Here is a 21,868-nt window from a genome sequence, read left to right as displayed (position 1 = left end):
GGCATTCAGGTAGAGTGAAGCCTAAAGCCAAGGCTGTTAAAAAAGCTGTTTCTGTCACTTGCCGCTCTACAGCTATTCATTAAAGTAGATTGCACACACACACACACGCTCTCTCGCACACACACACACACGCTCTCTCGCTCACACACACTCACTCACTCCCAGCCAAGTTCAGTCCATTCCTCTGACAGCGTTCATCTCCTCAGGTTCCCTTAGCTGCTTTTCCCTTGATATTACTGCACTGATTAGAGTACAAACAAACGTGTTTGTGTGTGAGCGCGTGTTTGTGTTTGAGGGTGCATACACACACACATTAATAAGGCAGGAGTCCACACTTGGCATGCACTTCGCTTTAGTTCTCTCCGATCTAGGCTCAGCTGTGTAGGGGACCCCAGCCTCCTCACACCGACGGCTTCTCATAAGGTGGATGGCTTACCATATACATTTCATATGACTTTCACTTTGATTAGTCTTCTTTTCCGACGGCACAATGATCTCTATGATTTATATCAAGGGTTGACTTTGAACAGCCCTGTCATTCTAGAGGCATTCTCTTTCGCTCTCCTGCCCACTCCACCGTCCACTGCATCCAAGATTGTGTTTGTTCAAAAACACAGTCAGTTTGGTCCGAATTAACATGACCCAGTGCTCCAGCCAGTCCGGTACGGACCTCCCTCTGGTCTCTGAGGACTATGATGCTGACATCCTAGTGATCTGTGTGAACCATGACCCCTCCAGCCCTCCACCAGACCCCACTCTGGCTCCCAGAGGCCCCTTTCTCTGCTACTGCTGGGCCAGGCTCAGATTAAGGCTAAAGAATCATTAGGCCCAGTAATGAGAGAGGCAGGAGACAAGACGCTCTTTCCTAACCCACCTAGGGGACTTTCTGCTGGGCCGTGACTACAATCAACTTAATTCATAACCTCCATGGTTGCCTGGTCACCAGCTAGATAGGCACCTCTTGTCCTTACATGTGCTTACACACACACACACACACACACACACACACACACACACACACACACACACACACACACACACTTGAAAGGAAGTTTGCAGCCATATCAATTTTGGGGATTTTGGTGGGGAAGTTGAATCGTTCCTGTTCTCTGCACTTTTTTGAAGTGCCTTTTTGTATTGAAAAACCCCTGTCATCTCTATTCCTCTCTCTTGCCCTACTTTACAGCTCTATTCCACTCTCCAGCACACTTTACAGCTCTACACTCACACACACTTTACAGCTCTATTCCACTCTCCACACACACAGCACTTGAAAGGAAGTTTGCAGCCATATCAATTTTGGGGATTTTGGTCCTTTACAGCTTGAATCGTTCTATTCCTTCCTGTTCTCTGCACTTTTTTGAAGTGCCTTTTTGTATTGAAAAACCCCTGTCATCTCTATTCCTCTCTCTTGCCCTTCTTTACAGCTCTATTCCTCTCTCCAGCTCTCCTTTACAGCTCTATTCCTCTCTCCGGCTCTCCTTTACAGCTCTATTCCTCTCTCCGGCTCTCCTTTACAGCTCTATTCCTCTCTCCGGCTCTCCTTTACAGCTCTATTCCTCTCTCCGGCTCTCCTTTACAGCTCTATTCTCTCCGGCTCTCCTTACAGCTCTATTACAGCTCTATTCCTCTCTCCGGCTCTCCTTTACAGCTCTATTCCTCTCCGGCTCTCCTTTACAGCTCTATTCCTCTCTCCGGCTCTCCTTTACAGCTCTATTCCTCTCTCCGGCTCTCTTTACAGCTCTATTCCTCTCTCCAGCTCTCCTTTACAGCTCTATTCCTCTCTCCGGCTCTCCTTTACAGCTCTATTCCTCTCTCCGGCTCTCCTTTACAGCTCTATTCCTCGGCTCTCCGGCTCTCCTTTACAGCTCTATTCCTCTCTCCGGCTCTCCTTTACAGCTCTATTCCTCTCTCCGGCTCTCCAGCTTACAGCTCTATTCCTCTCTCCGGCTCTCCTTTACTTTACAGCTCTTTACAGCTCTTCTCCGGCTCTCTTACAGCTCTATTCCTCTCTCCGGCTCTTTACAGCTCTATTCCTCTCTCCGGCTCTCCATTACAGCTCTATTCCTCTCTCCGGCTCTCCTTTACAGCTCTATTCCTCTCTCCGGCTCTCCTTTACAGCTCTATTCCTCTCTCCGGCTCTCCTTTACAGCTCTATTCCTCTCTCCGGCTCTCCTTACAGCAGCTCTATTCCTTTACAGCTCTCCGGCTCTCCTTTACAGCTCTATTCCTCTCTCCGGCTCTCCTTTACAGCTCTATTCCTCTCTCCGGCTCTCCATTACAGCTCTATTCTCTCTCTCCTTTACAGCTCTATTCCTCTCTCCCTCTCTTTACAGCTCTATTCCTCTCTCCGGCTCTCCTTTACAGCTCTATTCCTCTCTCTTGCCCTTCTTTACAGCTCTATTCCTCTCTCCGGCTCTCCTTTACAGCTCTATTCCTCTCTCCGGCTCTCCTTTACAGCTCTATTCCTCTCTCCGGCTCTCCTTTACAGCTCTATTCCTCTCTCCGGCTCTCCTTTACAGCTCTATTCCTCTCTCCGGCTGTCCTTTACAGCTCTATTCCTCTCTCTTGCCCTTCTTTACAGCTCTATTCCTCTCTCCGGCTCTCCTTTACAGCTCTATTCCTCTCTCCGGCTCTCCTTTACAGCTCTATTCCTCTCTCCACCTGTCTGTATAATCAGGTGATGTGTATAATGAGGGCTGTGGGGATTATTAGTCTATTGGGTGTATGAATATGAAAAGTGACATTTTAGGGACTGGTTTCCTTGGAGGACTAGAATCGCCATGGCGACACTAGTAAAAAGTCGCAGGTGAAGCTGGCTGAACACTCCTGAGTAATTCCAGTGTATGGTTTCTATCAGGACTGTGTTCATTAGGCACGAACGGAAGAAAACAGACCAAAACGAGCAGGTACTACCTTTACTTGTCCAATAAGAAACGTTTGTTTTCCGTTGTAAAATGTTTTGCTACGTTAGGCCCTAATGGACATGACCCAGTCGCATCAGACACCAAACCCCTATTGGAAGCAATCAATATGTTTACATGCACACTATTGATTAGATATTAAACTGATTATGGCAGTACCCAGAGTATTACATTATTCATGTAAACGCCTTACTCTGCTTGTCTTAATCGGAATAAGGTCCAAATCAAAGTAAGCAATTACTCAATTGCTTACTTAAAAAGCCTGGTTTTCTGAGCAATCGTTTTAATTATTAGGACATGTAAACAGCTTAATGGGCTTTCCAGCTGTGAATTTAATCTGCAGATCTACCAGCACCGGAAGCCTCTATCTTACGGGTTCAGAAAAACTCAAAGTAAGCATCTCATGATTTTTCTTCACATGCCAACTTTATATGTCCAAATAATATGGTCACTGTGAAAATGTTTTATTTTCTGCATTTATCAAAAGTCCCATCAGGTAGCCTGATTTCAGATGTGTCCAGGATTAAGGAAAAAGTTGTCCTTGCAAAGCATGTCAAGGTTTCAAACAAACTATTATATTAATTGGACTATCCACAAGAATCATATTGTGTGCATGTAACCAATGTATCGCTCCACAGTTAGCAGTCAAATGTTTATGTGCAGGGTGAAGTATGCCTGCAGGCTACCCCGGTTGACTCTGTATGAACTCTATACAGCCTCTATGGTAAAGGTATTATTGGAGAGCTAACTGAATCCTTCTGGCCTGGGGCTGGTCTAGCAGCTACAATCACAGGCTGCAGTGCTTATGCCATACGTGTTGGCCTGGGATCTAATCCTCTGTCTACTTCTATCTTTCCTTCTCTCTTTCGTATCCGCCTATCCCAATAAACAAAAAAATATGGAATGGCGATTAGGATTCTACTCTCTTAAAAAGGAACCCACAGTGGTGCGCGCACACACAGAGATAAATAGTGTTGTTTCTCTCTCAGGTCAGGTTGTCTGGAACTATTCTGAACAAAAATATGAACGCAACATGTAAAGTGTTGGTTCCATGATTCTTGAGCTGAAATAGAAGTTCCCCGAACTGTACCAAATGCACAAAAATCGTATTTCTCAAAAGAACATGTTTACATCCCTGTTAGTGAGCATTTCTCCTTTGCCAAGATAATCCATCCACCTGACAGGTGTGGCATATCAAGAAGCTGATTAAACGGCATGGCCCAGCGTTGTCCGGGTTTGGCCGTGGTTGGCTGTCATTGTAAATAAGAATTTGTTCTGAACTGACTTGCCTAGTTAAATAAAGGTTAAAAAAATGTAACATTTTAAAACAACAACACAAATCATTACACAGGTGCACCTTTGCTGGGGACAATAAAAGGCCACTCCAAAATATGCAGTTTTGTCACACAACACAGTGCCGTAGATGTCTCTAGTTTTGAGGGAGTGTGTAATTGGCACGCTGAATGCAGGCATGTCCACCAGAACTGTTGCCAGAGAATTGAATGTTTTAATTTCTCTATCATGAGAATTTGGCAGTACATCCAACCAGCCTCACAACCGCAGACCACGTGTAACCACGCCAGCCCAGGACCTCCACATCCGGCTTCTGAGACCAGCCACCCGGACAACTGATGAAACTGAGGAGTATTTATGTTTGTTGTAAAGTCCTTTTGTGGGGGAAAACATTCTGATTTGCTGGACCTGGCTCCCCGGTCATGTGAAATCCCTATATTATGGCCTAATGAATTGTTTTAAATGGACTAATTTGAACTTTAACTCAGTCAACTTGTGACATTGTTGCATGATGCGTTTATATTGTTGTTGAGTATAGTTGTTTTTTTACCCACTCACAGACGACTTCCCTGCAGATAACGGATAAGAGAAGGGTGATCTCATGCCGGGGGGAGAGGGGGGGGTGCACTAATGACCTAGACCAGAGCTACATTGATCCTTTCAAGCCTCCCTGTTACTGATTCACAATGTAATAATCCAATTCCGTACAGTCGATGTTACAAAAACTACACCAGTTAGGTGCAGTAAAAATGTGTTGTTTTACAGGGTCCACCATAGTAGTACAGCGCCACTGGAGATAGTTAGGGTTAAGTGCCTTGCTCAAGGACACATCGACAGATTTTTCACCTTGTCGTCTCAGGTATTCGAACCAATGACCTTTCAGTTACTGACCCAATGCTCTCACCGCTAGGTTCCTGCTGCTGTACTATTGTGGTAGATGGGCTGTGTAGCTGTATATTCAAGGATTCATGTCGTGGGAGATGAGTGAGAGAGTCTGACTTCTGTATTTGAAAGCATGATGTCCAGGGAAGTCGGGGCCTCCCGGGTGGCGCAGTGGCTAAGGGCGCTGTACCGCAGCTGTGCCCAGGCTCTGTCATAACCGGCTGCGACCGGGAGGTCCGCGTCGCCAGGGTTCGGTAGGGTTTGGCCGGTAGGGATATCCTTGTTTCATCGCACACCAGTGACTCCTGTGGCGGGCCCGGGCGCAGTGTAGGTGCACGGTGTTTCCTCCGACACATTGGTACGGCTGGCTTCCGGATTGGATGCACGCTGTGGTAAGAAGCAGTGCGGCTTGGTTGGGTTGTTTTTCAGAGGACGCATGGCTTTCGACCTTCGTCTCTCCCGAGCCCGTACGGGAGTTGTAGCGATGAGACAAGATAGTAGCTACTAACAATTGGATACCACGAAATTGGGGAGAAAAAGGAGTAAAATTCCACACACAAAAAGTAATAAATAAAAAAAGAGTCTAGACTTGGATCTGAAAGGATCAACAAGCCTATCAGAGAGCTGGGTGGAGCTACTACCATATTGTTTCGATCTATCCAATCCTCTCTGAAGTGCCGTGGTGTGATACAGGCCATTTCTGTACAGGCCCTGTGACAACGGAGCTGACTAATGAAAACCCGGCACGGCACTGTACAACAGCCAGCAGTTTTTAGCCCTGATAAAGTGACCGAGTTTGTGGTTTCTCTCGTATGGGCAGGTGAGGTTTAGCCTGGTCGCAGATACGTTTGTGCTGACTTGCCAAGTTTGCAAGACCACACAAACAAGATCTGGGACCAGCTAGATGAGGCAGCCCTGCAGCATTTCTCTGTTTGCTGGGACTGCTGTTTGTCTGTGTCTCTGTAGAGTCAGGGGCAAGGCAGGGCAGGAATGGATTCCCTGTCACCGTGATTAGCCTGTCTGTTAATGAAGTCTCCTGAAAGAGCTGAGGCTTGTACTGCTTACACACACACACACACGAACGCTCACACACACTCTGATAAACTCATTAACAAACTTGGGTTGCAGCTCATTCTCCCATCTCTCTACACATACACACACACTGTGATAGACTCTTCTCTGGGATAGACTCGGCTCAAGGAGTGAGGAGACCTATCAATGCAGCCAGCCTTTGTTGAGAAAAAACTTAAATAATACTGTTCTCTGTCTGTCTGTGTGTCTGTGTGTCTGTGTGTCTGTGTGTCTGAATGAAACCACATACATTGCCAACGCAAACATATAGGAACATATTAAATCAATTGAATTAAATGTAATAATTCTCTCCCCTTGATCCTCTCCCAGGGTGTACCCCATAAAGGAGGTTCCGGTAGAGACCAAGCCCCTGACAGATTGGCTGTACCAGAGGTTTGTGGAGAAGGAGGATCTACTGGCTCACTTCTACGAAACAGGTCAGTATTCACTGCTTTCTTTCTCCCTCTTTTTCTCCCTTTCTTTCTGAGCTCTCTCTTTCTGGCCTCTCTCCCTCTATTTCAGAGAAGTGACTCCACATTGAGGCGTGATCACAATGTCGCTGACTGTATTCCTTCCCGTGTCCCCCCCAATAGGAGCCTTCCCTCCACCGAAAGGCCAGAAGGAGGCCGTCTCCCGGGCGATGACCCTTGACCCCGTGCGGCTCTGTCTCATCCAATCCCTGGCCTTTGCCTCGGGCTACCTGTGGTACAGCGTCCTCCAGTACTTCTACTGCTGTTTGTTCTGAGTGTGCTGAAGAGGATGGAGTTTAAAAGTGGACCAGACCCTAATGGCACTGCTTCTGGATCAGTCGATGGCTCGCCCGCCCCGGCGCCATCTCTCCTCCCTATGATGGATGAATGTACATTTAGCAAAAGCCGGGAGAAACGGAGAAAAAAATTGCCATGTTGGAGGCTATTTTCCCCCCTGGATACATGAATACCTACACACACAGACAGACAGACAGACATACACACACACAATTGACTGAAGCCCATACTTCTGAACATGAATCATTTACACAAACTTACTACTTGGATATAAACGCCCCAATCTAGTTGGTCTCTCCAATGGAGCCTCATTCTCAAATTAAGAATGGGGCTCAGGACTGAAACTGGGGGTGTTTTCAAGTGGACTCTCTTCCTGGTCTTTAGGTGTAGTTTTACAGTGTGTGAGTATGCATTGTGTCTGCCATTGTACCCAACCCCACCCTTGGGTGAACTAACCCCCACCCTCGGGTGAACCAACCCCCAGTTGGACCTCGCTTCAGGCCTGCTGATTTTGCGGTTGACCCACCCTACAGAGAGGGGGGGGCTGTGGTATGTACCATCAGAGACTACCATGCCAACCCCTCTCCTCTAGCCTTCATTGCACTAAAAGGATCCCTACTACCCCCCTCTTCTACTCCAGGAAATATTCCTGAATGGTAGCTGTTAATGTTTGTTTATTTTAAATTGCCCCTCCCCTTAACAACGGCCATTGCATTTGTTGTGGTTGTCGTCACTCTCTATCTATGTTGAAGTCATGGAGGCTTTACTCTGTCTGTCTTCGACAGTATTCTGAACTGACTGACTGCAGGGGAATCTTCTTGTTTACACTAGCGGCCCTCCGTCTGGGCCTAAAGGGACGCTGGCGACGATGTCAGGCTCTGGTTAGGACTGTTTCCACAACATGTGGTTGGGGGTACCTGGTTCTGGAACCAGGGGGGGGAGGAGGACACAGCGGAGGAGGAACAGTGCCCATACGCTGATGACAGAACATTGATGGCACATTGGGACAGCACTCTGATCCGATCCACCCTGAAAACAAACTCCCCTCACACTCTCTCCACCCCCTGTCCTCACTCGTACACACAGAGCAGAGTGGATCTCTGTCCACATAGGAACGTCTCGGCAAGCCAAACTGAAAAAGGAGGACGAAGCTGAATTTACCCCCATTGGACTCCATACTGTAGTTTTACAAATATCTAAGTAATGGGGTGGGGAATGACGTGATAAAAATACTATTTTTATAGATGTGGCTACCCTAATGCTCTGCATTCTAAATTTGAGATTTTGGCTTACACACTCATAGGTGTCGTTACTGTAAATTTACAGCATAACCCCCCCTTATATATATAATTGATGTTGCGCTGCTCCACGATAACGGAGTTTCGACAGCAAATCACTATTAGTGGTCAGATTTTATTTCAATTTTAATTGACTTGAACTGTTGTCCTTCGTCATGGGTATGTTTATTATTGTACATAACAAAGCTGAGGAAGAAATTCAATGTTGTGAGGGACTGCAACCGATGTTATCTCTCTCTTGGTCTGTACTATTTCTGATTTGTTTTTAATTTTGAAATATCATAAATGTTTAAAGAACAAGAAAAAAATGAGGAAGAGAAGGCTAACGGCCATTGGGACAAGTCACTTCCCTGTTCCTTGACCTTTGGTTTGACCTCTGACCTGGATGTTATTCATTCGCGCTTCATGAATCCAGAGGGCTCGGCCAGGCTCTCATCTCCTGCACTGTCACACTGCTCATTGATATGGCCCTGTTGGAATACTTCTGAAATGCATCCTTTCCTTTATCTTTCTTGACATAATCATAGCTCTGAAGTGGTTGATTGGTGGAAGTAATGGGACAGGGACATAGGCCCCTCCCCCCTCGGCACTGGATGATTACCACTTAGAGATGTTAAAAGGACTTGATTGATGTGTGCAGTATATGGCAAATCTCCCACCTAGCCTATTAAAGATATTGCCAATTTACTGATCTCTATCCAGTCCTTTTAGATCTTAGGGGGGTACCAAGAAGCTGTCCATTGGTAGGGTATTATGTTTTGATTTGAGACTAGACCATCCAGGAAGAAATCACTCTTCACATTGGAGGGGAATTCAGACACGGCCCAGCAATTATGCACCAATTCTCTCCCAAAAGCTGTTTTAAAAATACCATGGGGTTTTTTTTTTTCAAAAAATCTATATAAACACACCTAAGAGGTATTATGCTTTAGATGAACAGCTACAATCATGATGTTTAAGGAATGCAAACGGAATGCATTTTAGTCATGACTTACCTCTTAAACTGTGGATAATACTGTCCAGTAACAGGCTGTGTATGAAAGGTAGAAGGCTGGCTGGTTCGGGAGATCAGGAGCCAATTTGAGGATTGGGACGTACATTTTTAGCGGTCATCTTTGTGCCGGTCCCGTGAGATTGCTTTTCAATGTGAGAGAGTGACACAAAATGAAGCTTCATCTTTTTTTTTCTTCTTCTTTTTTTTTTTTAACTGTCTCCAAAGAAAGGCAGGGGAAAATCATATTTTCTAGATATGGTTTTAGGAAAGAAAAACAATGACAACGTTAAGAATTTTAACAAACGACAGTAGAAACTCTGTAATTTTCCATTTTGTACTCCTCCCTTTCTTCCTAGCTACACAGCCATTTTACAACACAAAGAACTTGTGCTGGAATAAAAGTGATGGTCATAAAGATCCTGATAGCTTGTCTGTTTTTTCCTCTGCCTCATTCTCTCTGCCTCATTCTCTCTGCCTCATTCTCTCTGCCTCATATTCTCTCTGCCTCATATTCTCTCTGCCTCATTCTCTCTGCCTCATATTCTCTCTGCCTCATTCTCTCTGCCTCATTCTCTCTGCCTCATTCTCTCTGCCTCATTCTCTCTGCCTCATTCTCTCTGCCTCATTCTCTCTGCCTCATTCTCTCTGCCTCATATTCTCTCTGCCTCATTCTCTCTGCCTCATATTCTCTCTGCCTCATATTCTCTCTGCCTCATTCTCTCTGCCTCATATTCTCTCTGCCTCATTCTCTCTGCCTCATCTCATTCTCTCTGCCTCATTCTCTCTGCCTCATTCTCTCTGCCTCATTCTCTCTGCCTCATATTCTCTCTGCCTCATATTCTCTCTGCCTCATATTCTCTCTGCCTCATATTCTCTCTGCCTCATTCTCTCTGCCTCATTCTCTCTGCCTCATATTCTCTCTGCCTCATATTCTCTCTGCCTCATTCTCTCTGCCTCATTCTCTCTGCCTCATATTCTCTCTGCCTCATTCTCTCTGCCTCATTCTCTCTGCCTCATATTCTCTCTGCCTCATTCTCTCTGCCTCATTCTCTCTGCCTCATATTCTCTCTGCCTCATTCTCTCTGCCTCATTCTCTCTGCCTCATTCTCTCTGCCTCATATTCAGTATTTGATGTTGGTTTTTGAAGTGTCTGACGCACCCCTTTTCAGATGGCACACTAACTTCTGTTGGAGTTTTATGTAAATACATTTTTAAATATATTTATATACATTTTATTTAGGAGCCATTATCTCACTAATATACTGAGAATGTGTAGAGAGGGTGAATTACAGTATGTCACTCTCATAGAATGTGTGATATACTAGTGAGCTATTGAGACCTGATTGAACTTAGACTGCGGTGCATGAGGCATTTTTAATGAAGGCCTACTCCTTAATTTGAAGAAGAAGAAAAACAATTGCAGCTCAGCCATGTCTCAAGGTGAGGAAAGAACTCAAAAATAACAACAAGAGAGCGTAACATTTGTGAATCAAACTCTTTCCCAATGTATTTGTATTTTTTTCTATGTCTTGGAGTGGTATGAGTAAGCAACCCCCTGTCTCCCACACCGAAACCCAGCAGAATAAATAGTGATTTATGGTGCTCTGATTGCATCTGTCAGGTTTATTGTCAGGCTTATTTCCTCATTTTCTATTGATATAGGCACTGATAGTGATGCCGTTGACGCAGGGCGGTCCCCAGGTAACTAAAGCCTGTCCTTGCTTTTGGTCTCTGCTCTTTGTTTAACCGTGGCATCTGTCATTTGGCCACAGGGACCCAACGGTTTACATTACAGATCCTCTTTCAGCTCTGAAACGGGTCGTCCTTAGGATAGAAAACCCTTCAAACCGAGGAGGCACAACTAAATTCGTTCATAGATTTTCATTTCCCATTCCAAAATGTTTTGCTATGCTGTGCCATTCTGAACAGAGCCCATATTAGAGGAAGTGAGTGAATGCCACCACGTTTCTTCCTGGTGTGTATTAACATTATAGAACATTGCAGATAGTGTCAGCTTTATTAATTAAAATTTTATGTCCAATTCTGCATGACAGAATATCGTGCCTGTTCTACAAAATGCATCTCTATCTGAAAATGTCACGTTTCGCACCCTTCTGAACAGACACTTGCTCTATCTACACAGAGTATCTGTCACTGCAGACTTTTCTTTATCCTTCTAGGCTTATCATTTGGCACAGGACTGAATTACTAAGATTGTTGCATTTATTTGTTGCTAGGTAGGCATAAACCACTATGGGGCGAGGTCATGAATGAGAGGCCTTGTGGTCACTTGTTAAACTAAGCCGCCTGACTGGCAGATGTAGTAAAATGTTACATCATGTATAGGATGATAAACGAGGAACTAGAGCAAGGGCGGCCTGGCTTGTCATCGCCATAGCAGCTGGAGTGATGGGGGAAGGGAGGAGGAGGGGGGCCGGGTCTCTGCGAGAGCCACATGGCTGCAGGCAGCCAATGGGTAGCCAGGGCCTAGGCACTGGGAAGTGAGCTGGAAAATGGGATTAAAGATGCACAGGAGAGACTATAAGGACCCTGCTGACCTGCAAACGACTAATCTGGGATTCACACCAGAGCGTCATCTCCATACCAAACGACTGAGGGAGGACCAAAGTCAGACCAGGGATCTCCTTTCTTCACAACGTGTCAGAGCTGTGCATTTTCATGGCCAGCGTAAGCCAGAGACTACAGAATTAATATTAATAATCTACATTTACAACAACCCCATACATATTATTCTCTGAAGGCCTAGTAATTTTCTGTTTTATACATGTGAAAGGTGTAGGATGTAGACCAGGGCTGGGCAACTGGCACCCGGCCACCCTTGTGTATATGTATATATATATGATGTGGGTACGCAGAACCATGAGCCACTGTGGTCCCTCGTGATGAATAATGTTTTTTTTGTGGCCCCCTCCCTCATCAAAGTTGCCGATCCCCGCCCTAGATGCTGATCTAGGTTCAGTTTTGCATTTCCCCCACTGATGGTTAGGATTAGGGGAGAGGAAGCTTATCCTAGATCTGTCCCTTGAGGGAAACTTCACCCCGGAGCCAATGTGAACACATCAGTGTAGAAACAAACACGTACCGGTATGTTCTTGACTGCACACAGACTCCACCATGCCCAGCCGCAGGTAAGCTAGGCTATAGGATCGCTCCCAGAATGCCTGCAGTGACAGGTACACTAAATGCATCACAAGCATAGCTCCACAGGGTACCATGTCTTCATGCTCGACTGCTCTGGTCTGGTTGATAAATGTTGTGGTTTGTGGCTGCTCCCCTTGAGTCAGCAAACACTAAAACTTGGCAAAGTGGCGGGGGAAGGCTAGGGTGATCTGCGGGGGGAAGGCCAGGGTGATCTGGGGGGAGGCCAGGGTGATCTGCAGGGGGAAGGCCAGGGTGATCTGCAGGGGGAAGGCCAGGGTGATCTGCGGGGGGAGGCCAGTGTGGTCTGCGGGGGGGAAGGCCAGGGTGATCTGCGGGGGAAGGCCAGGGTGATCTGCAGGGGGGTGATCTGCGGGGGAGGCCAGGGTGATCTGTGGGGGGGGGGGGGGGGGCAGGGTGATCTGCGGGGGAAGGCCAGCTGCAGCCACCAGCTCCACCACCTTCCATGCCCAGTGACACCAAAGACTCACCAACTCCTCGGATAGGGGCATGTCCGGTACACACACACATGCAGATACATAAACACACATACGCAGTACACAAGCATATACACATTGACACACATGGTATATAAAAAGGCCAAAGGATATAGACAAGAAAACTAACTGACACCCCTGTTGTGATCGTGTGCCATTCAAACGGGGTCCACTGTCTCTCCCTCCTAGCTCTTGGCCCTCAGAGAGATGGGTAACATCTAGCGTGGCCCCCCAAGGGGCCCTAGTCGCCCCCGGCAGTCTTTGTTGTTTTGGTTGTCAGCCTCACATTAAGCACCCCAACTTTCCTGCCTTGCTTACAGAAAGAGGGACGCTGGTACCATAACAGCCCCTCTGTAGGAAATGACCTTTGTGGTGACAGACAGACTCTTTTACATCGCACCGTGAGCCCTGCCATGTCCTCCTGACGTGTGTGTACGACGCAGTGTGACGGCAGGAGAGAGAGACGAGTGACACGGGGGTAATTCGAAGATGCCTGTCACCACGGTATGCCCCTAGAGGGACTCTGCAGGTGGCCTTGTTAATTACATGACACCGCTGCTGAGGATTGATACCGTGTTTTGCTGGATCTTAATTCCCGATAGCCTCCCCTGTGTGCATGAGAGGGCGCCATGGAAACAGCCCTAGTGGCAATGACCTTTTTGGGGCAATTAATAAGTGCACAGGTATAATTGGAATTAGATATTGTTGTCGCAAACTAGCCTGTCTACATGGGCCCCTGTCTTTCACAGAGTGCATCACAACAGGGAAGATGCTTGGTGATATGATGACAACGACGAGATCATTTCACACTAACAAGTTCAGGGTCATGCTCATTAGGCACTAAACAGAAGAAAGTGGACTGAAACGGAAGGAATACCTGCACGTGTCCAATGAGAAATGCTCATTTTTTGTTTTCTGTTGTAAAATGTTTTGCGATGGTGTTGCATGAATGAATATGACCCAGGTAAAGGGCTATTGATATCCCCGGATGGAGTGTGAGGTCTCTGTTTCGAGTTTCAACGTACCTCACAGTAATCAATACGCTCTGCAGATTTCATGGGTGCCTATCATCTAGCCTAGCTGGCCCACTCAACCTTAGAACAAACGCCAAACAACCGCCCTGTCAATGGAGGCAGTAAATCAATGAGCAGTGTTGTGTTGTAGGGTATCACTTTCTCTGTGATGAGGGTAGATCAGTTGATCACAAAAATGTGGCACTTGCTATGTGAGGTCAACTGCTAACAATGTCTAACACAGTGATTTATGATGCAGACTGATAATCATATTCATTATTGCTCTGGGACTGTGGGACAGACAGAGAACTCAGCCTGGCTGCCACATGTTCTCACAATGACAAGCTAAGCAGCAGAAAATGATTATAAAGTCAATGAGGCATATGTAAAAATATTTTTAAAACACCCAAGAGTGCTCAGGGCTGTCTGTATCTTGATATCCACTAGAATCTGAGTGGAATTGTAGAGTTCACGAAAATAATGTTTTTTTATTTACACTGGATATTCTATTCTCTTTTATTATATTTTGTTTTATTATATTCTAACTGGCATAGATGGACCTAATCGACTTTGATAAGTTATCAGATAGATGTGTGGAAGTACTAGACAATCACTCGAAGCTATTCTATTCTAACTTGCATGGAACAGTGGCCACCTTCAGTTTCCAGTTTCATGGGGCAGGATAAAAGTAGAGTTAGCTTTTTCTGCCACCTTGTGGTGAGATACACACGTAGTGGCAGGTAGCCTCGCGTTTAAGTGCGTTGGGCCAGTAACTGAAAGGTCACCGACTCGAATCCACGAGCTGGCTAGGCGAACAAATCTGCCGATGTGCCCTTGAGCAAGGCACGTACCCCGTAATTTCTCCTGTAAATCGCTCTGGGTTAAGCGCGTCTCCTACATGACATGTGGGGTCCTGTGTACTTATTACATTACTACATTTTAATTTGGACAAATGCGGTATGCAAATATATTTCCCACGCAATCGTACTGTCTTTGATAGAACGTTTCCGTCACTGAGGTATCATCAGAACCGTTCCCGTCGGCAAAATGTTTATTCCCCTTTAAACAACCGCGCCAAATCTCGCGGGTTTCAGATGCCTAGCAACCAGCAGCTTGTGTCTTCATTACAGCCAATCAGAGTATTCTATATGTAGTAGACGGACCAATCACATTGAAGAATTCAGGCACCAATTTGAAACCACCGCAAGGAATCCCTGCTTCCTTTTCGTCGCTTGTGTTCTCAACATAAAACACGTTGTTTTGACGAGTAGTTAGCAAGCAATTTTATCAATACGTTATCGGAGAGATATAGTCAGCATTTACGTTTGCTAACGAGATTTTAAGAAAGAAAACGTCCAGAATAGTCGTTATTGCTTTCGATAGATAGCTACCTTGCATTGCATTCTGCATTTAGCTAACTAGTTCTATACTAGTAACGTTAACGTTCGCTACGACAAAATGCCATCTCGTGTTGAAGATTATGAGGTGTTGTATACCATAGGGTCAGGGTCTTACGGAAAATGTCAGAAAATACGGAGGAAATCTGATGCCAAGGTAAGTGTTTCCGCCGTTTAGCAAGGCGTTGTTCGACCAACGTTACCTAGCTATGTTTGCGTTGCATGCTCTCATTGCACCTGTCAAGGTAACCAGAGCCAGTGCGTAACGTTTGCCTTTGGGGGATGCTCTTGAGACGAGACAAAAGGTGTCCCCTAAGTGGACAGACATATTTTATTTTAGAAATGACCTCATTGGACATTAAGCGGGGAACAACACCAGGACTCCCCACATCAGCAATACTAAAGCATTTGCCATGTTTGCCTACAACTGTGAGGAACTGTGTGGTTTTATGATATGGCTCGTGTTTATATAGCTAACTATACATATGAACCACACTGCTAACATTTAGCTAAACCAGGATTTGACGTAAAACCAACAGGTAGCTAGCAAGTACCCTACACTGTATGTTTATCTTTAAAATGTTTCCCAACATCAACAGGCTTTGGCCAATCAATACATGTTTAGTTCTGTTGTCTGGGTTTCGTCATAGATTCTAGTTTGGAAGGAGTTGGACTACGGCACAATGGCTGAGAGCGAGAAGCAGATGCTGGTGTCCGAAGTCAATCTCCTGCGTGAACTGAAGCATCCAAACATTGTGAGATATTATGACCGTATCATTGACCGGACCAACACTACACTGTACATCGTTATGGAGCACTGTGAAGGCGGTGACCTCTCCAGCCTCATCACCAGATGCATCAAAGAAAGGTGTGTGTGTGTTTTGTGCTGACCTTGGTTCCCTTGTCCATCATGTGTCATGTATACACCTCTCTAATGGCCATCCCACTCTGACACCAGGTGGTGAACTGCGACAGTGCAACACCCTTTGAGTTTTGAATTTTTTATTTATTTTATTTAACGAGGCAAGTCGGTTCAGAACAAATTCTTATTTACAATGACTGCCTAGGAACAGTGGGTTAACTGCCTTGTTCAGGGTCAGAACGACAGATTCTTACCTTGTCAGCTCGGAATTCGACCTAGCAACCTTTCAGTTACTGGCCCAACGCTCTAACCACTAGGCTACCTGCCACCCTGTAGGATGGTTATGGTTGAGTGGCCAGACAGAAGTCACTCTTTAGTAAAAGGCACATGACAGCCTGCTTGGAGTTTGCCAAAAGGCACCCAATGGACTCTCAGACAATGAGAAACAAGATTCTCTGGTCTGATGAAACCAAGATTGAACCCTTTGGCCTGGATGCAAAGTGTCATGTCTGGAGAGAACCTGGCACCATCCCTATGATAGTGGCAGCATCGTGGTCTTCTGTAGCTCAGTTGGTAGAGCATGGCGCTTGTAACGCCAGGGTAGTGGGTTCGATCCCCGGGACCACCCATACGTAGAATGTATGCACACATGACTGTAAGTCGCTTTGGATAAAAGCGTCTGCTAAATGGCATATATGATGTGGGGATGTTTTTCAGCGGCAGGGGATGGGAGGTTAGTCAGGATTGAGGGAAAGATGAACGGAGCGAAGTACAGAGATCCTTGATAACTTGCTCCAGAGCCTCGAACTGGGTCAAAGGATCACCTTCCAACACAGCCAAGACAATGCAAGAATGGCTTCTGGACAAGTCTCCTGAATGTCGTTGAGTGGCCCGGACTTGAACCCCGACAAAGAGCAGTGCAGCAACGCTCTCCATCCAACCTAACAGTGCTTGAAAGGATCTGCAGAGAAGAATGGGAGAAACTCCCCAAATTCGGCGTGCCAAGCTTGTAGCATCATACCCAAGAAGACTCGTGGCTGTAATCACTGCCAAAGGTACTTCAAAAAGACTGAGTAAAGGGTCTGAATACTTATGTGAATGTGTTCTTTCATTTATTTATACATTTGCAAAAATGTCAACCTGTTTGTGTTGTCATTATGGGGTATTGTGTAGATTGATGAGGGGGGATAAAAACAATTTAATTTTAAAATAAGGCTGTAACATAACAATGTGGAAGTCGAGGTCTGACTTCTTTCCGAATGCACTGTATATACACACACACATTCATGCTACATACACATCACAACTGCTGCTACCAGACACTTATTATATTGCCCAGTTTATACCCCCCCCCCATACACGTGTGTATTTTGGACTATAAATTGCGTGTTCCTGTATTATACTTATGCTAAAATGTTTATTCTATTGAGCCATTTACTTTATGTTCGCATTTTTATTATTTATTGTTGCATTGTTGAGAAGAAACCTGCATGAAAGCATTTCGTTAGACATCGTCCATGTGTATCCCTTACATGTGACTAATGAAACTTGTATGTTGTGTTCCTGGTGTCCAGGCGTTACTTGGAGGAGGAATTCATCATGCGAGTCATGGCACAGCTCACTCTCGCCCTGAAGGACTGCCATCGCCGGAGCAATGGTGGGGCCACAGTGCTGCACAGAGATCTTAAGCCTGCCAATATCTTCCTGGATGTCAAGCAGAATGTCAAGCTTGGCGACTTTGGTCTCGCACGTATCCTGAACCATGACACCAGTTTCGCAAAGACTTTTGTCGGCACCCCATACTACATGTCTCCTGTGAGTCCGTAGCAAAGGCAATCATATAATTGTGAATCATATACTCCAAGTCGCTATTAATGTCATGAACAAGTAGCCCTGTGAACAACGGCCACCGTGGGGGATAACTGCCGTTTGCCATCTGCGCCCTTTCAACAGCCTAGATTTACTGCAGTCTTTGGGAGATGGGTTCTCAATCTCTTCCAATGTTTTGATTATTGCTTGAACATTCGGTGAGATTACATTTGATTGTGATCTTAGAATACCTATTTTTGATGCAGTAGTTCACTAGAACAGTGCTTCCCAACCTGGGTTACTAGGACGCCTGGGGGTACTTGGCCTATCCACAAGGGGTTGAAGAGAATATTCATGAGATCATAGGCCTACTGATAAAATTCACATGAGGTGGTACTTCAGGGTTACTCCGGGCAGAGAGAAATGTATTTGATGGTATAGTATCCGAGAAAGGTTGGGAAACACTGAGCTAGAATACTAATGGTCAATGATATTGGTTGTGGCAAAGTTGGCCTAAGGGAATTTTAACTGATTTGAAGTGTTTTTAAGTATTATGCAGTTGATTGGCTACAATGACACATTATATTACACAGGACATTCATACGAGCCTTACAATCCAATTTAGAATCCAAAAGTAGTGTGAAATGCACTCCTAAGCAAAGTGTATATAGAGGCCTTTTTTTGCTGGCAGTCTGTACTCCCCTGTGTTTCAATACAGACTCGAACTATGATTATGGTTTAAAAGTATCGATTTTTTTCATTGTGATTTTAGAGAAATACTCGGCTTCTCTAATCAGTTTTTCAATGTGTGGACACTTTTTTTCATATTTTACAGGAACAAATAAATCGCATGTCCTACAATGAGAAATCAGATATCTGGTCCTTGGGGTGCTTGTTGTATGAACTCTGTGCCTTATCGTGAGTAACCTTGCCTGTCATCTATATTCTTACTCAATATCCCCCAGTCAATGCATTAGATGAGATTAAAGTCTGACTGACACATGCATTTATTCCATGTAGGCCTCCTTTCACAGCTTATAACCAAAAAGAGCTGGCAGAGAAGATCCGAGAGGGAAAGTTTAGGAGAATCCCCTACCGGTATTCAGAGGAGCTGAATACACTCTTGTCCAGAATGCTCAATTTAAAGGTTTGGAACATGTTTCACAGCACTGATCTCCATATGTAATTCAGGGCATCTTGTGAGCAACTCCTCACTGCTGCACTTCTGTTGAGATGATTGTTTGTCTGAATCACCAAGCATATAATTTTGCTCAATATACAATTTCAACGTCAAGAGATTTGAATCCCTCACTCCCTTGTACTCAAACTGCCAGTTTGCTTTGTCGATTTGATTGTTGTGCCTTGTTGCCAGGACTACCTGAGGCCCTCAGTTGAGTCCATTCTCCAGAGCAGCCTGTTGGCGGACCTGGTCGCCGATGAACTTAGGCGGGCGCAGGCAAGACACCGGAGGAGGTCGGCTGATCCAGAGAAACCAAAGCCTGCAGAGTCTTCAACCACCCCTACTATTGCGGCGCTGAGACTGAAGGAGCAGGTGCTGCGGCACAGGGAGAAGGCCCTGAAGGAGCGAGAGGAGAGGCTGGAGCGTGAGTGTCATTTGCCCTTATCAGGGTCGGGCTCAATTCTGATTTTAGCTCAGCCAATTCAGGAAGTGAATGTCCATTTCATTGTCAATTCAGGACAATAATTGTATTCAACCCTGGACCCTATAATGTCCTAGTCACAGTGAGACCCTGTGGTGTTGGAACGTGCATGTTTTTTGGGGTCAGGCTTGTTGAAATGATTGGTTGTAAAGGAGGTCAATGTGTCACTGGCGACGCTACCGAGTATACACAGACTGACTTGTTTGTAACCTGAGGTATGTTTAATTTAAATCTGGTGAATGTGTTCCTCCTACAGAGCGGGAGCAGGAGCTTTGTGTTCGCGAGAGACTATCAAATGAGAAGCTTGCCAGGTAAAACGGTGCTCTCTTGGATCACTTAATTTACTTGAAATGCAGCAAACGGCTGTTTGTCAGACTAAATCCTAAGGCTTTAATCCTCCTCCAAGCTGTGCTAATGCTACTTTTGCTTCCTGCTTTGGTGTTATAATCTCATTGCTTGCTATAAAACTGCAAGCAGGTATAATCCATTTTGACTCTCAACAATGTTTTTTGGTTTTAGAGCGGAGAGTTTGTTGAAGAGCTACAACTTGGTGAAACAGCAGAAGGCCCTGCCACTGCTCTATTCCAATGAAATGGGTATGGGAGTCAAGCGAAGGCCTCTGGACCCCCTGAACATTGAGAAGAACTGAGCATTGCATTGTGTTCACTTCTGTAATTGGGGAAATTTTAGCATTTTACTGTATTTTAGTGTATTTATTAATTTTAACCTTGTGAATGTATATATATATTTTTTACTGCAATAAAACCTGCAACAAACATGGGGTGGGAACCAGGAGGTAAATGAGGGATACTTGTTTTGCTTTGTAATTGAAGTTCAATATAATATACAGTAGCCATGGGGTAACCATGTTTTTAAATTAAATACAAGGGGGAAGCATATTTGATTGTTGAGTTAAGTTGTGAATTTGAACATTTCTCTGTAGTCTGAAAAATCCCAGAGGCATTCTACAAAGGAGGGTCTTTATCTAAGCTGTTTTTTTGTAGAGTTCAATACAATTGTATAACTCTTTGCCGTCTTGGCCCCTTAGATGAGGGAGAGGAGAACGTTTCACCTGGAAAGAAGGTCCATTTTGCCGGAGAAAGCAAAGAGAACCAGAGGCCAGATCAGAAGCAGAGTGTGAAGAGCCAGGAGCTGGGGTTGAAGAAGAGGCTACAGGCAGCCAACATGCGGGCCCAGGCCCTGGGGGAGGTGGAGAGGCTCTATCAGCTCAAGAGCTGGCAGATCCTAGGCATCCGCTAGCCCACAGAGTCTACTGCTTAGGGCCTCGCTATCAGTGTCATGTGGATGGATGAATATATGGTTGTCTGAGGTGTGACCCAGAAGTATCAGGTCTCTGCTTTAGTTTTCCTGACTAACATTAGTTTCAGAGCTATTGAAACCTAGTGGTCCATTGGGAAATTATGTAGCTTTTAATTTATTTGTATCATGGTGATTGGTTTATACTATGGTGAAATTGCCAAAATATTGGGTGCCAGATATATTTTTAGTGGTGTTTTTTCAACCTTGACATTTAAAATGTGTTGTTGATGCACAGAATTGCACTTAAGTTCTGATTTGTGAATATGTGATTTATAACTACTATGTACATACTGTATGGTGGCATTAAAATATATTTTAAGGCAATGTTAGTACATTATCTGAAGATGTATAAATAGGTGTACACTCCCGCATACACTTCTGTTCTGGAAATATGTCAATGTTTTGCAAATATGATTTTGGGATGGGTTGGCAAAAAACAGGCACTGTTGACCTTCAACAAATGTCTGTTTCAGACAGGTTCACTTTCTGAATAACTGTCAACTGATTGACCTTTGTCCTTAATGCTTGATTCTTCCTTTGCCCTTGAATGGTCTCCTATTCTTTCAAAGGGGCATCATGTACTTTATTTTGGTTGCATGATGAAGTTCAGTTCTTGGTAAATGTGTTTCTAAACTTCATTTACATGTTTTTGTTTTCTAAACATAAGCAGTTTGCATAGAAGTTTGGCCATGAAAATGATGTGGGAACATAAGTAATGAGTATCCTCTTGTGAACATTAAAGGCAGACTTAATCAGTGATTACTGTTGCAGAATGTAGACCTACATTATCTCTTCTAAATGAAAGGTTTCTGTTGAGCTCCATTCACACCAAGTAAAGAGTTTATCTGGTGAATGACTAGCTTCACTTGAAACAATGTAAAGGGAAACACTTGCAGCCTGTTGATGTACTGTACATTTAAT

At 44.9% G+C, this 21,868-nt stretch overlaps 2 protein-coding genes across 2 annotated transcripts in view; both read left to right on the top strand.

Annotated features, from left to right (window-relative positions):
* lpgat1 (lysophosphatidylglycerol acyltransferase 1) overlaps window positions 1-9,647 on the top strand; it is a 69,468-nt gene extending 59,821 nt beyond the window's left edge. Inside the window, exons 7-8 of the mRNA XM_046291199.1 lie at window positions 6,501-6,607; window positions 6,764-9,647. Coding sequence (XP_046147155.1) covers window positions 6,501-6,607; window positions 6,764-6,915 — 259 coding nt within the window. The 3' untranslated portion in view covers window positions 6,916-9,647. The remainder of the gene's footprint in view (window positions 1-6,500; window positions 6,608-6,763) is intronic.
* A 5,442-nt stretch (window positions 9,648-15,089) lies between these two features.
* On the top strand, window positions 15,090-21,706 carry nek2 (NIMA-related kinase 2). The gene is made up of 9 exons (XM_046293196.1): window positions 15,090-15,452; window positions 15,946-16,163; window positions 17,732-17,972; window positions 18,802-18,884; window positions 18,987-19,113; window positions 19,339-19,570; window positions 19,884-19,938; window positions 20,147-20,223; window positions 20,676-21,706. Exons 1-9 carry the CDS (start codon window positions 15,357-15,359, stop codon window positions 20,885-20,887), a joined length of 1,341 nt encoding a protein of 446 aa, XP_046149152.1. The 5' UTR covers window positions 15,090-15,356; the 3' UTR covers window positions 20,888-21,706.
* Window positions 21,707-21,868: the final 162 nt, after the last annotated feature.

Source organism: Oncorhynchus gorbuscha, linkage group LG12 (genome assembly GCF_021184085.1).
Source record: "Oncorhynchus gorbuscha isolate QuinsamMale2020 ecotype Even-year linkage group LG12, OgorEven_v1.0, whole genome shotgun sequence".
Classification (NCBI taxonomy): domain Eukaryota; kingdom Metazoa; phylum Chordata; class Actinopteri; order Salmoniformes; family Salmonidae; genus Oncorhynchus; species Oncorhynchus gorbuscha.
Note: the sequence above shows the minus strand (reverse complement) of the source record. Positions and strands in the feature narration are given on the sequence as shown.